General features: G+C 41.0%; 1 protein-coding gene across 1 annotated transcript in view; it reads left to right on the forward strand.

Moving 5' to 3' along the window:
- MKRN1 (makorin ring finger protein 1) overlaps positions 1–14,335 on the forward strand; it is a 14,762-nt gene extending 427 nt beyond the window's left edge. The window contains exons 2-6 of the mRNA XM_015572661.1: positions 60–324; positions 5,973–6,101; positions 11,889–12,115; positions 12,543–12,769; positions 13,660–14,335. Coding sequence (XP_015428147.1) covers positions 60–324; positions 5,973–6,101; positions 11,889–12,115; positions 12,543–12,769; positions 13,660–13,878 — 1,067 coding nt within the window. The 3' untranslated portion in view covers positions 13,879–14,335. The remainder of the gene's footprint in view (positions 1–59; positions 325–5,972; positions 6,102–11,888; positions 12,116–12,542; positions 12,770–13,659) is intronic.
- Positions 14,336–14,989: the final 654 nt, after the last annotated feature.

Genomic DNA, 14,989 nt, shown 5'->3' on the forward strand with positions numbered 1-14,989 from the left:
GCGGGTGGGGGCCAGGTGGCCTGGCTGCCGGGGGCACCGCCGCCGTGTCATCGGATTGTAACGTCTGCTCGCGTCCCCGCCCCGCCCCGCCCGGAGAAGTAGCTTTTGTTATTTCTTTGTATGTTTATCGAGGCTGGCGGTTCTGAGCTTTGTCTGGGAACCGTGTGCGGAGCCGGGCCGGGTCGGCATCCTCCGCCCTGAGTTTTACAAGCTGCCGTTCCCCTCCCGGGGCGAAATGTTTCTCTTTTTGAAATCCACGCCTCTCTCCGTTGCAGGGAGTCAGAGACCTCCTGCAGCCCGGAGGAGAGGGTTTGTTTTGGCTTGGTATGTCAGAGGGAAAATCTTTTTTTTTCTCCTTTAAAGTGGTTAGTGGATGGCTCTTATAGGAATGTGTATACGCATGTTAAAAACTGTCAAGCTGTCATATATAACATCTATATATATGTATATATAATAAGGTTAGAGCATTTAGTTTGATATTATGCTTGGGTTTTAAAAATGTGATCAGTAGGAGCAGAAGTTTTCATTTGCAAAAATCCATCCGAAATGCCGGTTTCATCTGTGTGAGATAATTAAGACGCAAAGATATTCCTAATATACAGAACTCACTGTTCTAGCATTAACAGCGAGATTGAGGCCCTGCCAGCCTTTAACATGATGCAGTTAAGGCATAGATGATAAGCTTAATTGCCTTTACTTTGAGTAACAGGACGGGGGAAGCATAAAGGCTGTTGTTGGTAGACCCTAGGAAAGGAATTAAGTGCGGTATCCCCAAATGGTAATTTAAGAATTCCCATCCATGTAACTACGTGCTGCAGTTGCTTGATATGTCCTGTTCGAGTCTTGAAAAAAATTAAAGTGCTAGTGTAACTTTATATTCCTGAATTTTACAGCCATTCGCCTTGCAGCCCCACTCTACATTCATACAATGAACTTAATCTCCCTAGAAGATGTGACCTCTTTAAGGACTCCATCCAGTGCCTCCGTTTCCCTCCCCATCTCCAATCTAAATAGGCTCGGAAACCTCTCCCCAGCCTGACATACTTAGCCTCCAGGTGATCCTGCTGTGTCTGCAGCGTGAGCCCAACTTGACATCTCTGCACAGAATTCACTGTCACTTCCTGTGCTTCACTTTCCCCGCTGTTAGGTGCTTTTTCTTTTTCTGGTTCTCTTTTTCTAGTTCCTCACCAGTAACATCAGAATTGAGAACACAGCTTACCAACTGATTGTTCTTCTTTGCCTGCAGTTAGGATCTTTGAGTTAATGAAATAGCCTGATCGTTCCCAGACCAGCGGTGGTTCTTTGCCCATGAACCAATTGATTTATGTATTAAAGAAATTTACCTACCTGAGTAATCTAGTATTTGGGGGGAGAAAACACTACACAGGCTTAGACGTGCAGGGTTTTGTTTTTTATTACATAAACCTGTCAGTAGCTTGCTAGACAGATATCTGAAAAAATGTGCAGATTAGTTGATAATGTCTTGGTTGACATTGTTTTTAGTTATTTTAGGTACCAACATGATCTATTTAAAAAACAAACACTTTATTGAACAGAGGAGTATCATGATATCTTCATTTATTCTAGACTTGAGCTCTGAAAGCAGGGCTATTTCTTCATCCTATTTGTAGGTACCTGGCATATTCAGTAACTACTTGAATTGATGTTGATAAATCCACACCTACAATTATCCACTTCAGTATAGACTAGTAATGTTCCTCTGCTTTCATTAAAAAACAAAACAACAAGAAAACACCATTTGTGAATTAGCAAAGACAAAGGACTTAAATGGGACATATGTATATGTCTTTCTGGGACTACCTCATTCAGTTATTCAGTGAATAAGCATTAGCGCCTACACGAGTGTGTGCTAGATGTGAAAGGGAATGCTGAAATGCACTGTATTATGAATACACGTGATCTTAGCCAAAAGCCCAAGAAGTGATAACACTGTATTATAAATAGTTTCAGTGTATTTGATAGCTAAAACTTCGAGTCCAAGATGTGTTCTAGTGTTTTGTGTCCATTTCCCCCTCATTCCTAGGATTTTGGCTTTCTTCGCCTAGAGTATAATACTCTTAGAAGTTAGTACTTGTTCGGAGGATGGATATTTGTTTTTAATTGTTCAGAATCTCTCCAAATTCTATCCTGTGTTTTATTTCTGCAGCTTAAGAAAATCCTAGATATCTCTTTTTCAAGAAACTGTATTATGCTGCCCCCACCAGGCCGTAAGTGTGGTTGGTATAGCTTAAAAATGAAGGAAAAATTTCAGAAGGTCTTTAAGTGCTCTGATATCTGTGGGTGAAATTCATTGCTTACAACTCTGGGTTTGAAGGGACGGCATTTGAAGTCCTCCAGCCTAGGGAGATTTAATTTGCTACTGTCGCTATGATTCACCATGGCCCCCAAATTCTCCTCTGCAGGGGCATCAGCCGAATTTGAATGGTGTCTTTTAGGAAACAAACCTATTCTGTGTTTGGGTACCGAGGAGGTAAAAGCAGAATAAAGCATGGTTCTTAACCACCAGGAATTTACAAGCCAATTTGAGAAATAGGGTACATTAAAATATCAAAGTGAGAAATGTAATAGCAGATTAAGTGATTAAATCTTAAATTAATTAATGATCTGTAATTTTCTATAAATTCCCAAAGAGATTGTTACTATGCTAGAGGAACTGTGAGCAGGCTAATACATCTTGATCATGCTTAGGCTTTCAAGAGGTAGGTCAGGGGATTCTTGTCAGTGGTATGTCTTTATTACCTGACAATGTCTGCTTGGAGTCACAGAATCTTCCAGGTGGAAGGAACTGCAGAAATGTATGGCTCAGAAATCTTCACCTCAGGGATGGGCAAGCTCAGCCTGGGCAGGGGCATCAGGTGGATTTTAATGGTGTCATTTTTATTGGTTTGGTTTTGGCGAGAAATTCTTGGGAGTGGGTTGCTTTTTTTTGTTATCTGTTATAACTTACACTATCATCCCAGTTGCTTAGACTTACACAGAGATAGGTTGGCAAGAAGGGATTTCACTGTGAGAAATGTCAATAATTCTGGGTATACCAACAGTGTTAGCACCACTGCAAGGCAAAAGATTCTAAAAATTTCCACCCATTATGGATATTAAAAAGTAATATTGGTGTAGGTGTTGCAAAAGTGTGAAGGTAAGATGTCATGCTGAACATTAAGATGCAGGTATTAGGGATTTGAGGTCCTTGAAGCAAAAGATTGAGCAAACAAGGTTAAGTAAGGTAAGCAGCTGTCAGGTAGTGATTCCTGGATGACTTAATTTGACATAAAGAAGAGCATCATAAACCTAAGTGCAACAATGCACTGAACAAGACCATGGCAGAATAGGGTTTAAGAACAAACCTGAAATTCCAAGTACTGTGCCTGAGAGTTAGGAGCTACCACCCAGCTTTATCTCTAGGTAGATGTTTTATCAAGCCTTAAAAACACAGGCATCTCTGACATCAAATTGACCCCAAATAAATAGTGAGGGTTTAGGCACTCTTGTCTTACTTAGAATGTAAGAGCAAGTGTTCCCACTGGGGATGGGACAGAGAGCAATTGTATTCAAACAGTGACACTGTTTCTAATGAATACCATATTTTCAACTGTGGATACTTTTATAGAAACTCAAAAGCATGACTACTCCATAGTAGTGATTACAATGTAGCTATTTATTTGCATAGTAGTTTTGTTAAGTTTTAATCACTTCACTTAATGCAGTCAAAAGTTATCTATTGGACCCAGCCAGTATGGCTCAGTGGTTGAGTGTCAACCTGTGAACCAGAAGGTCACGGTTTGATTCCTGTTGAGGGCACATCCCCAGGTTGCAGGCTCGATCCCCAGTGTGGTGTGCAGGAGCAGCTGATCAATGACTCATCACTGATGCTCCTGTCTCTCCCTCTCCCTTCCTGTCTGAAATCAGTAAACATATATTTTATTTATTTTTTAAATATATTTTATTGGTTTTTCACAGAGAGGAAGGGAGAGGGATAGAGAGTTAGAAACATCGACCAGCTGCCTCCTGCACACCCCCTACTGGGGATGTGCCCGCAACCAAAGTACATGCCCTTGACCGGAATTGAACCTGGGACCCTTGAGTTTGCAGGTTGACCTCCATCCACTGAGCCAAACCAGTTAGGGCAGTAAACATATATTTTAAAATATTATCTGTTGCTACAATGTAGCTCAAATTTGGGTGATATGGCTCACAGCTTTAAAGCTTACACAAAGTAGCCCTGTAGCTGAGAGAAAGTTCAAACCCAAGTTTGATTAGGTTTAGTATAATTTGGTTTTTTTTGATTGTTTGTTTGTTTTTTTGCTGGGGTAGGTTAAGTATAATTTGACCTACCGTGTGTTTGTTACTGGAGGCCCAGTGCACGAAATTCGTGCACTGAGGTGGGGTGGGGTGGGGTGGGGTGGTGGTGTTCTTCAGCATGGCCTGTGCCCTCTCGCAGCCCATGAACCCTCACTGCTCCTACCACCACCGTTGCACTGGCCAGCCATGAGCCCAGCTTCTGGGAGCGCACTGACCACCAGGAGGCAGCTCCTGCGTTGAGCATCTGCTCCCTGGTGGTCAGTGCACATCATATCGACAGATTGGTCTGGCGTTCCGCCATAATGATCGCTTAGGCTTTTATATAGATGGATTTGCAGTCCTAGGCATTTAAGGATCTTAACACCTTTCCACCAGAGTGGTATTCTTTCTTTCCATGTTATCTGCTGTGACGATCTACTTGCAGGAAATTGCTGAATAACCTTCCATATTTTAATTGGGGACAGCCTTAGGTAAATGTGAATTTATTTTCTGCGTATCATTCCAAATTAGTGGGCAAAGTGGAATGTGCTTACTGATATTCTACCTACACCCAGGAAATAGGCACTTTTTCCCTTACTCTGTACCAGTGGTGGCAAGGCGCATATTTCGGGAGGTGTAGCCTGCCAAAATGAAATCTTAATAACCCTGCTCAAGAGAAAGACTAAAAGAAGAAAAACTAATCCTATTAAGTCAGTGATGGGATGATGGGGGTGGTGTGTTTTTAGGTTCTACTCACTTTTCAGGATTAAAATGAAACCCTTATTGCTTCCCTGATCCACAGTCATTTAGAGAAATGCAGGTTGCTGCTGCCTTAGCCCCCTCTTACCCCAGTTATAGATTAGAAGGTCTGAGATAAAGTCTCAAAATGTGCATTTCTAGCAAATCCCCACGTGCTGTTGGCAATGCTGGTCCTGATCCACTTAGCGGCCGCTGAGTCCTGCTCTGACATGAGAGGGAAGCTGCTAGTTCAGTCCACGGGCACTCGCTAAGGCACAGGGAGATCGTTCTGCTAACCAAGGACATAAAATGATTTTCCTTCTTCCCTACCTTCGCAGCAAATTTTGCTTGTATGGTTACATGTGGCTTTTAAATAATTACAATAATTTCTTGAAGTGAAACAAGCAGTAGTCTGACCTGGTCCAGTCTTCATTGTTTCTTGCTTTTTTATTTTTTCCTCCATCACCATTTATTCCTCTGTACCCTCTTCCACCTCCACCCATTCCCCCTCCCCAATCACCACACTGTTTCTCGCTTTTAATCTTAGGTTTTTATTTATTTATTTATTTTTTAGCAGATAGAACTGCCACTATGGCTAAAGTTACTGAAAAACAAGAATGTACCCATTAGGATTATAACTAGAGAACAGTTGTCACACTTAACTTAACCTGGAAAGATAAGATTGACAGCATCGAAGTTTAAATTTAAACTTTGTGTCTATAGGCAGCCTCCTGTGGTGCCTTTGTGGATAACTTTATGGTCATAGTCTAGTTCTATTTTTTTTGTGCATTTCACATGTTTTGTGTAGAATATAATTATGGGTATAGGATTAGTATACAGTACTAGTGTATTGCTGGTGGAATATATTGGTCATGAATTCTTTGAGTATTGGCTCCATCCCGTTTAATCCAGCTATGTGGTTCCTTGTCTCACAGGTATTTCATGCACGGGGTTTGTAAGGAAGGAGATAACTGTCGCTACTCGCATGACCTCTCTGACAGTCCATACGGTGTGCTGTGCAAGTATTTTCAGCGAGGGTACTGTATTTACGGAGACCGCTGCAGGTAAGAATTTGTTCATCAATCAGTTGTGTTCAGTGGTGGATTTGGAAAAATTAATAAAATTCATAATCTCAATAGCTTTATAATTTCTAGGGTTAAAATAATGCTTTGAAAAGGACTATTTAGGAATGTTAGTGCAGTGACAGAAATCTCTCACTTGGAAAGAATATTAATACATTTTAAAAAATGAATTTGTAATACAATTCTAAGTTTAATTAATGCCCAAGGAGCAACTTCTGCAAACCTAGGGACAGGGAGTGGTCAAGGTATGTTTGTGTATGACATTTCCTTTTTAAACCAAGAATGAGATGCATATTGGACCAAGCGGGACTGCTTTCAATTCTCTATGGTGAGAACTGGTTTCAGTCTCACAGGCATTGGAAAAATGAGTGTATCAGGTTGCTCGTTACGAGGGTTTGTCATTCCAACCAAACTTCCCTAAACCTGTCCCCATCCCAGCTCCCAAGAATAATTATAAGCTAAGATTTAGGGAAAGTGCTTCAAGAATATCTCTAGTATCTAATTCAGAATGTTAGGGAACCAAGAGGGATTAATTAAGTAATTTCTGTTTGTTGAATTGGCACCATAATCCTGTTAAGTTGCAATTCAATAATGGTGGGTTCTGCTTCAGAATTGAGTAGAGCTTTCTTTATATTCCCATTTCAGAAAATATCTAGGTGTATGGATATGTTATTTATTGATGCTACACAAATTATCCCAGAATTTAGCAGATTAAAAGACAATATCAGTTTCTGGGGATCTGGAATGTGAAGGTGGTTTCCCTGGGTGGTTCTAGCCCAGACTCTGATTTATAGTCAAGATTTGGTACAGGGCTGTCATAATCTGAAGTCTTGGGGGGCTGGAGGATCACCTTTCAGATGACTGCTAACAGGAGACTAGTTCTCACCACAGGAACCTTTTCTTAGGGCTCCTGTAGTATCCTCCCTCTTGGTGGCTGGCTTTCCCAGAGCAGTGGTGCAAGAGAGCGCAGGACATAGCTACAATGGCTTTATGACCTCGTCTCAGAAGCCCTCACTGTTGCTTCCACTATGTTCTGTTTATTACAGCAAGTCACTAAGTCCAGCCCGTGTTCAGGAGGAGGTTGGGCTCCACCTTTTGAAGGGCGGAGTATGGTAAGACAGATTGGCAATGTCATAGCTAATTTGAGTGTCCCTATTAGATAAGAATTGTTGTCAGCTGTTGGGTTCAAATGCTTAGAGTTCAAAAGACTAAGATGTTATTGATGGGTGAGACATTAATGTTAGGTCATCACATATGTTTTATTAGGAAATCTAGCAAGAATAGAGGAAAAAAAGGTCCTTTTCATGTGACTGTAGGAGCTTAGAAGTAGAACTCCTGATGTCTGAGAGTAGCAGTCAATAATTTGCTTTAATTTTTTTCATTGCAATATTACTGGAAAGGAAAAAGTGGCACAGTGATACTCTCCTCAGAAAATCCCAGTATGTCCTTAAGTTTTCTTTATAATAAGGCTACAACTCCCTCTTTGGGGAATGATGCTGTTTTGAACTGGATGTAGAGCACTTACGATAAAGTGAAAGGTGTTAGGGAAACCTATGTACTGGGGTTCTGCCTGAAAGGGGAGTTGTGGGTAATATCCTTGGGACAGGCCAATGAGGGTGATTATTACAAGCTGGATTATAGACAGGCAAGGAGGGAATCCTGGGGAGGGTCTGGTTCCATGACTGCTTGTTTTTTTGTTAAAATTATGCTTAGGGACTTAAATCTACTTTTCACTTTTACTCTCTAGGGATCTTTTTATACAACTTCACCAATGCCCAGGGATTTAAAATAATTTAACTCCTCATCCAGGGGATAGTTTATAATGAAAGATAGTATTCTAGTTCCAGCAGTTCAGAAGTGGTACCACATCAGTGTTTCATAGTGGTGGTGCTGTTATCCAGTGAGGCCAGGTCATCATTGTTCCTGAACACACCCCCTGGAGAAAGAGGCAGTATTGCCTTGGTTGACAACTGCTTTGGAGGGGGTTTGCCCTCTGGACCTATTAAATCTCATACATTAAAATCTTTACAGGCAGACATCAGACCGTTGAGTGATTAGGAGTAGCGAGTTGCAAGCCAGTCTAGAGAAAAGTCTCTTGCTTAGAACGAGGGGAAACGTTGATAAAATGTCCTTAGGTAGAAATTGATTGTATGTATCAGAGTTTTTGCAGAAGGTGAAAGAAAAGCTCATACTTGTTTCAGTGTTAGCTTAGCTTTAATTCATCACTTAACACTGTGACTAAAAAGATCAGTGGTTCTGTGATAATCCATGAAATAATAACTATAACAAAACTACTCTCACAGACTGTGAATCTAATAGATGTGAGAATCCTCTTAAGCAGGGGTTGGCAGACGTGCTCCACAGGGCTAGAGAAGAAATATTTCTGGCTCTGCAGGCCATAAGGATCTTTTGTAGCACAAAAGCAGCCATGGATATTACATATATAAGCTGATATATTAGATAGAAACTTTATTTTGAGATACTGAAATTTGAATTTCATATAATCTGTGCCATCAAATGATACTTTTTTCAACCACTTAAAGATGTTGTGACCATTGTTAGCGCTGGTTGGATTTGGCCTTAGGGCCTAGTTGGCCATCTCTGCTCTTAAGGAGGTCCATGGTTCATTAAACCACTTTTTAAATTACATTTATTGTGGTGACATTGGTTAATAACAAGTTTCAGGGGTACACTCTTATAATACATCCTCTGTAAATTATACTGTGTGCTCAATACCAGTCTGGTCTCCTCCATCACCTTATATTTGACCTTTGAAACTTTTTGGTAAACGTCTTTCAGAATTGTAAGTCTTGGCTTTTACTCTTTTTTTTCTTGCTTTGTCTTTACAAATCTTACTTGGAAACACATTTTATATAGATCTACACTGCACTAAGTGAATAACTTTGCCTAAATAGGTAGACTTGAGAAAATATTTTTGTTGTTTAGAACATATGTTTTTTAATGTATTAGTCTAAATTTAAATACTGTATTTTCTCCTCAATGTAATCCCTTAGAATAAAGTTGTTTTTGTTTGATATACATTTCTTTTCCTGAGGAACTCTTAATTTAAAAGGTTAATGTTCAAAATAAATTTTCATTTAATAGTAGGGACCTCGTTTTATTCACATTTGATTCCTCAGTAGATGGTACTGTTCTTGACGTATGGTGCATGGCTATAACCAGGTGTTGATAAAAAAAAGTCACCCGGTTTATTTCTCAAATTTTTAGTCTGGTTTTTTTCCTTTTTAGTCTGTTCTTAAAACATTCTTCTCTATACCCACAGAAAATTGTAGAATATTTGAAAGCAAGAAAATTTATGTACAGATGAACTTTCTAGGAAATACTCTGTGCTTTGAAAAACTTACCATACTTTTTTTTTTTAATATATTTTATTGATTTTTCACAGAGAGGAACGGAGAGAGATAGAGAGTTAGAAACATCGATGATGAGAGAAACATCGATCAGCCGCCTCCTGCACATCTCCCACTGGGGATGTGCCCGCAACCCAGGTACATGCCCTTGACCGGAATCGAACCTGGGACCTTTCAGTCCGCAGGCCGACGCTCTATCCACTGAGCCAAACCGGTTTCGGCAACTTACCATACTTTGTTGATTCATTGATAAATTTGCCTTAAAACCAAAATGCACTTCTTTCAAAAGTTATAATATTTGCAATTTGATAATCTATTAAGTGTCTAATGACTTTTGAAGTCATTTACCCTGAAATCCTTAAAATGAATATGGTAAAGGAGAAAGAACTAAAATATGGGTGTCATATCTATATATATTTATAGCTATCTATCTATGTATCTATCTATCTATCTATATATATATATATTGATTTCAGGGAAGAAGGGAGAGAGAGATAGCAACATCAGTGATGAGAGAATCATTGATCGGCTGCCTCCTGCACGCCCCTACTGGGGATCAAGCCTGCAACCTGGGCAGTGCCCTGACCAGGAATCGAACTATGATCTTGTGGTTCATAGGTTGATGCTCAGTCACTGAGCAAAACTGATTGGGCTATGCATCTTTTTTTTATTAAAAATTTCAAATTTGATTTTAGAGAGAGAGAAGCTGATTTGATGTTTTATGTATTTATGTCTTTATTGGTAGATTCTTGTATGTGTCCTGACTGGAGACTGACCCACAACCTTGGTATATCGGGATGGCACTCTAACCAACTGGGCTACCTGGCCAGGGCTATTTCTGGATCTTGACATTTAATTCCTAAAGCCCTGAACCCTTTCTCTCTGGAGAGGCATTTTAAATTAAAGCCTGTCTTCTTTACAAGCCCAGGTCCTCTTCTATCTTGAAGGCTGTGAAAATAAATAAAATGTTTTTCTGCTGTCCCCTTTCAAGTCAGGGAATTAATCTGAAAAGTGAGGATTTGAGGCTAGATTTCCGAGGTTTCCTGTGGTTTTAAAACTAAACCAGAACAGTGCTTCTGATAGTGAAAATGTGCTATGTATAGCTCTGGAACTCTTGAAAAAGTGGCTACTGCACGGGCCAAGGAACTGAGTTCTAAATTTCATTTAAGAATAAGTAACTAGCCCTAACTGGTTTGGCTTAGTGGATAGAGCATCGGCCTGCGGGCCTAGGGGTCCCAGGCTCGATTCCAGTCAAGGGCATGTACCTTGGTTGCAGGCACAACCCCAGTAGGGGGTGTGCAAGAGGCAGCTTACTGATGTTTCTAACTCTATCACTCTCCCTTCCTCCTCGATGTTTCTGGCTCTCTATCTCTCTCCTTTCCTCTCTGTAGAAACTCAGTAAAATATATTTTTAAAAAAATTGATAAAATATATTTTAAAAAAAAGAATAAATAGCTAGTCCAGGCCGGTTTGGCTCAGTGGAGAGTGTCGGCCTGCAGACTAAAGGGTCGTGGGTTCGATTCTGGTTAAGGCCACATACCTAGGTTGCAGGTTCCTCCCTGGCTGGTGCCCTGGTTGGGGCACGTGCAGGAGGCAACCCATCGATGTGTTTCTCTCACATCGATGTTTCTCTCTGTCTCTCCCTCTCTCTTCCACTCTCTAAAAATAAATGGGAAAATATCCTCAGGTGAGGATTACCTAAAATAAAATAAATATAAAAGGGGAGGGTGAGAATAAGCTAGATTTGGCCAATGGTTGCCATTTTGTGAGAAGCAGCTTACGATTTACATGAGACCTAGCATACCACTTATTTGACCATTTCATCGTCTATGTCACCTCTAAAATGATGAAAGAATACTTCCTTCACGCTTTTTGAGGAGGCAGTAAGATGATAAAAGCATATTCATGATAGCTCCCTCCTCTCAGTGCTCAGTTTGCATGATTGCAGGCTATGGAATAAAATGCACTGGCCTTTGTAGCTGATAGCAGGAAACTCAAAATGATTTGTACTACAAAGCAAAGTAGGAATATGAAGGTAACAGATTGGATTTTAGTAATGGGAACATTTAAATTTATTTTTTGGTAAAATGTGTTCCATATTTCCACTTGTTGAATTTGAGTGTCAGTCAGCCTTGCTTTGATGAATCAGTCTGTTGTGGCCACACAGTCCAACGTTGTCTGTCCCTTGTCTGTGACCTTGTTTCGCAAGTGTGGTCCCTTGGCCAGCAATGTGAGCATCACATGGGTGCAGAATAGATGTCTGCCTTCGAACAATTTCCCAGATGATTCATGTGCACAGCAGTTTACAAAGAACCCAAGGACGGATCAGGGAATAGATATCCTATCTAGAGGGTTCTGCTTAGACTGCGAGTACTGACTTTTAATTTTATTTTTTTAGATACGAACATAGCAAACCATTGAAACAGGAAGAAGCAACTGCTACAGATCTAACTGCAAAACCATCCCTTGCTGCTTCCTCAAGTCTCTCACCAGTAGTTGGACCGATTGTTGAAATGAATACGGGCGAGGCTGAGTCAAATTCAAACTTTGCAACTGTAGGAGCAGGTTCAGAAGACTGGGTGAATGCCATTGAGTTTGTTCCTGGGCAGCCCTACTGTGGCCGTAGTGAGTATTTTGAAGAATAAAAACAAGTCAGAGGGCTAGGTATAGTGCATCAATTAACTGAGTTTTCACAACCTTCTGGTTGCCAGTCTTCACATGCAGCCTAATTGTAAGTCTAAATGAGTTACCTGAAACTGACAGATGGAGTGAAAGAAACTCAATGAATCCCCATAGTATTGAATTTAGAATGTTGAAAAACTGAAGCCTCCCATTATCAGTACAGTTGCACAGAGATACATAAAGAGCTCCCCACCCCCCTTTTACCAGCCTAATCTCGGAAATACCAGCATTAGAGAAAAAAAATTTCTTCCAAGAGTAAGAAAATGAGTTCAGTAAACTGTTCTGGAGTTCAATGAAAGTTCTTTTCAGTTAGGCTCGGTTTATCTGCCTGATCCATGTTGGACCTTTACCACTCTCCTAAACATTTCAGCTGCCCCTTCTTGCACTGAAGCACCCCTGCAGGGCTCGGGGACCAAGGAAGAGCCAGAGAAGGAGCCAGCGGCCGTGGACGCAAAGAAGCAGCTCTGTCCCTATGCAGCGGTGGGAGAGTGCCGCTACGGGGAGAACTGCGTGTACCTCCACGGAGACTCCTGTGACATGTGCGGGCTGCAGGTCCTACACCCAGTGGACGCAGCCCAGAGATCACAGCACATAAAAGTAAGTTTTTAGGATGGCATAATGTTAATAGGTATGGGGACTATATTTTTCTTTTCCACGGCATTGCCCGTTTGTTTGGTTCATTTCAGAGAAACTTTTGGTGAATTGAAATGTTGGTCAGTAGGGATATTTTCCTTCTTGGGCTTTTTGAATGCTTTATTAAGAAATAAGACCCTCACACTAAGAGATTTTTTTCTCTAGAGAGAGAAAGGCGAGGGAGAGAGAATACGAACCACTGATGTGAAAGGGTACATCAGGCTGCCTTCTGCATTCTGCCCCCCACTCTCCCCTCAACTGGGGATGGAGATGGCAACCTGGGTGTGTGCCCTGACTGGGTATCAAACTGGTGACCTCTCCATGCACAGAATGACAGTCCATCCAACTGAGCCACACTGGCCAGGGCTAATTGTACACTTTAAATGAGTGAATTACCTGGTATGTGAATTATATCTCAGTAAAGCTGTTTTTTATGTGCAAATTATGTGCCTGGCACATAATTGCCACCTAATAAATGTTAGTTTCATTCACCCTGTTTTCTGACAGATTATAAATTAGGGCCTTAATCCCAATTGCATTTTCCATCTAGAAATGAGAAAGTCAACAAACTTAGCATGCAAACGGTCTTTAAGATAACAGGGGTTGGCCTGCAGGATTGAGAAAATTGTGTAATTTTTCAGTTCCTGAAGTTAAGTCCTTATTGTGTGACTTGTGGTAATGTCAAGTCCCAAAATGTCAGTGTACCTGTACTTGTGAACGAACAAAGCTGCTGTCAGATTGGGAACACTAACTCTTCAGCTGACTCTGGTTCTCTGAACATGAGCCATTAACTGTCCGGTAAAGTCTTGCATTGTCCAGTGACTTGATTACACTTCTCTCTCCACTTTTTCCAGTCTTGCATTGAGGCCCATGAGAAGGACATGGAGCTCTCGTTTGCCATCCAGCGCAGTAAGGACAAAGTGTGTGGGATCTGCATGGAGGTGGTCTATGAGAAAGCCAACCCCAGTGAGTGCTGCTTCGGGATCCTCTCCAACTGCAGCCACACCTACTGTCTCAAGTGTATTCGCAAGTGGAGGAGTGCTAAGCAATTTGAGAGCAAGATCATAAAGTGAGACTCCTCCCCAATCTTCGTTTGTGCTTTCTATTTTGGGGAAGAATTTAGTGTCTTGTGCCAACTTTCAAGCAGATGGACCGCATTTAAATGCATGCATTTTATCTTGAAATGGGGGTATTCTTTGAATTGGGGTTTCTTGTTTGTATTTCAGCTAGCTTGTAGGTTAGTTGGTATATTTACTTTTATTTGAATGAGGAAACCCTATGTAACAGTTAGTAGAAGCTTTTTCTGAGGAGATTGTTTAACGGATTAGCCCCTTTAGGCTCAGTGAACAAGCTTACCTAGCTCTGAATGTATGTTTCCTGACGTTTTACATTTGCCACTTTCCTATTTCATCCATTAAGCTAGCCAATAATCCACCATCCTTTAAAGATTGTTCTCATAACTGAACAAAAACAACATAACTTAAACAGAGCAAAGTTACAAGAAATAAATTTATTTAAACGAAAGAAAAAGGAGTCTGTGTGAAATGTCTTCTTTTGTTGCTTATTTTAACCTAAGTTCTATTTTTTTTTTTTTAATGAACTGGCTAGCCAGTAAGCTGAATTTATAAAGGAGCTTGTCTTGCCTCAAAGGAAATGGTCAGTTGTGTGACAATGTTGGGAGCCCTTTCAGGAGATGCCCACTGACTTGGAGTTTAAGTCTGTAAATCTGGAGGTGACGCACCAGGGTGTGTCCGTGAGTGGGCCTGTGAAGGGGAATTTGCACTGCAGCCTGTTCATTGTTTCCCAGGTCCTGCCCAGAATGCCGAATCACATCTAACTTTGTCATTCCAAGTGAGTACTGGGTGGAGGAGAAAGAAGAGAAGCAGAAACTCATTCAGAAATACAAGGAGGCAATGAGGTATGAGCACTGCAGCCTTTTCTTCAGTCAAGATCCCAGCGGAGCTTGGTTCACTTTGAAAAGAACAGGCTGCGTTATATACTCCTACCTCCTTCCTACCCTTCCTTTTACTTCCCAGGACAGTTTATTTTGTCATCCTCGGTAACACCCATTACGTGTCTTGCCATAGCGCAGTCCTTGGGGTGTGTGCCAAGGGACCATGTTACAATGAAGTCTGTGCTTTTGTAACTAAAGCCCCATGACTAGGGCCCCGTCTTTCTCAATCC

Source organism: Myotis davidii, unplaced genomic scaffold (genome assembly GCF_000327345.1).
Source record: "Myotis davidii unplaced genomic scaffold, ASM32734v1 scaffold329, whole genome shotgun sequence".
NCBI classification, from domain to species: domain Eukaryota; kingdom Metazoa; phylum Chordata; class Mammalia; order Chiroptera; family Vespertilionidae; genus Myotis; species Myotis davidii.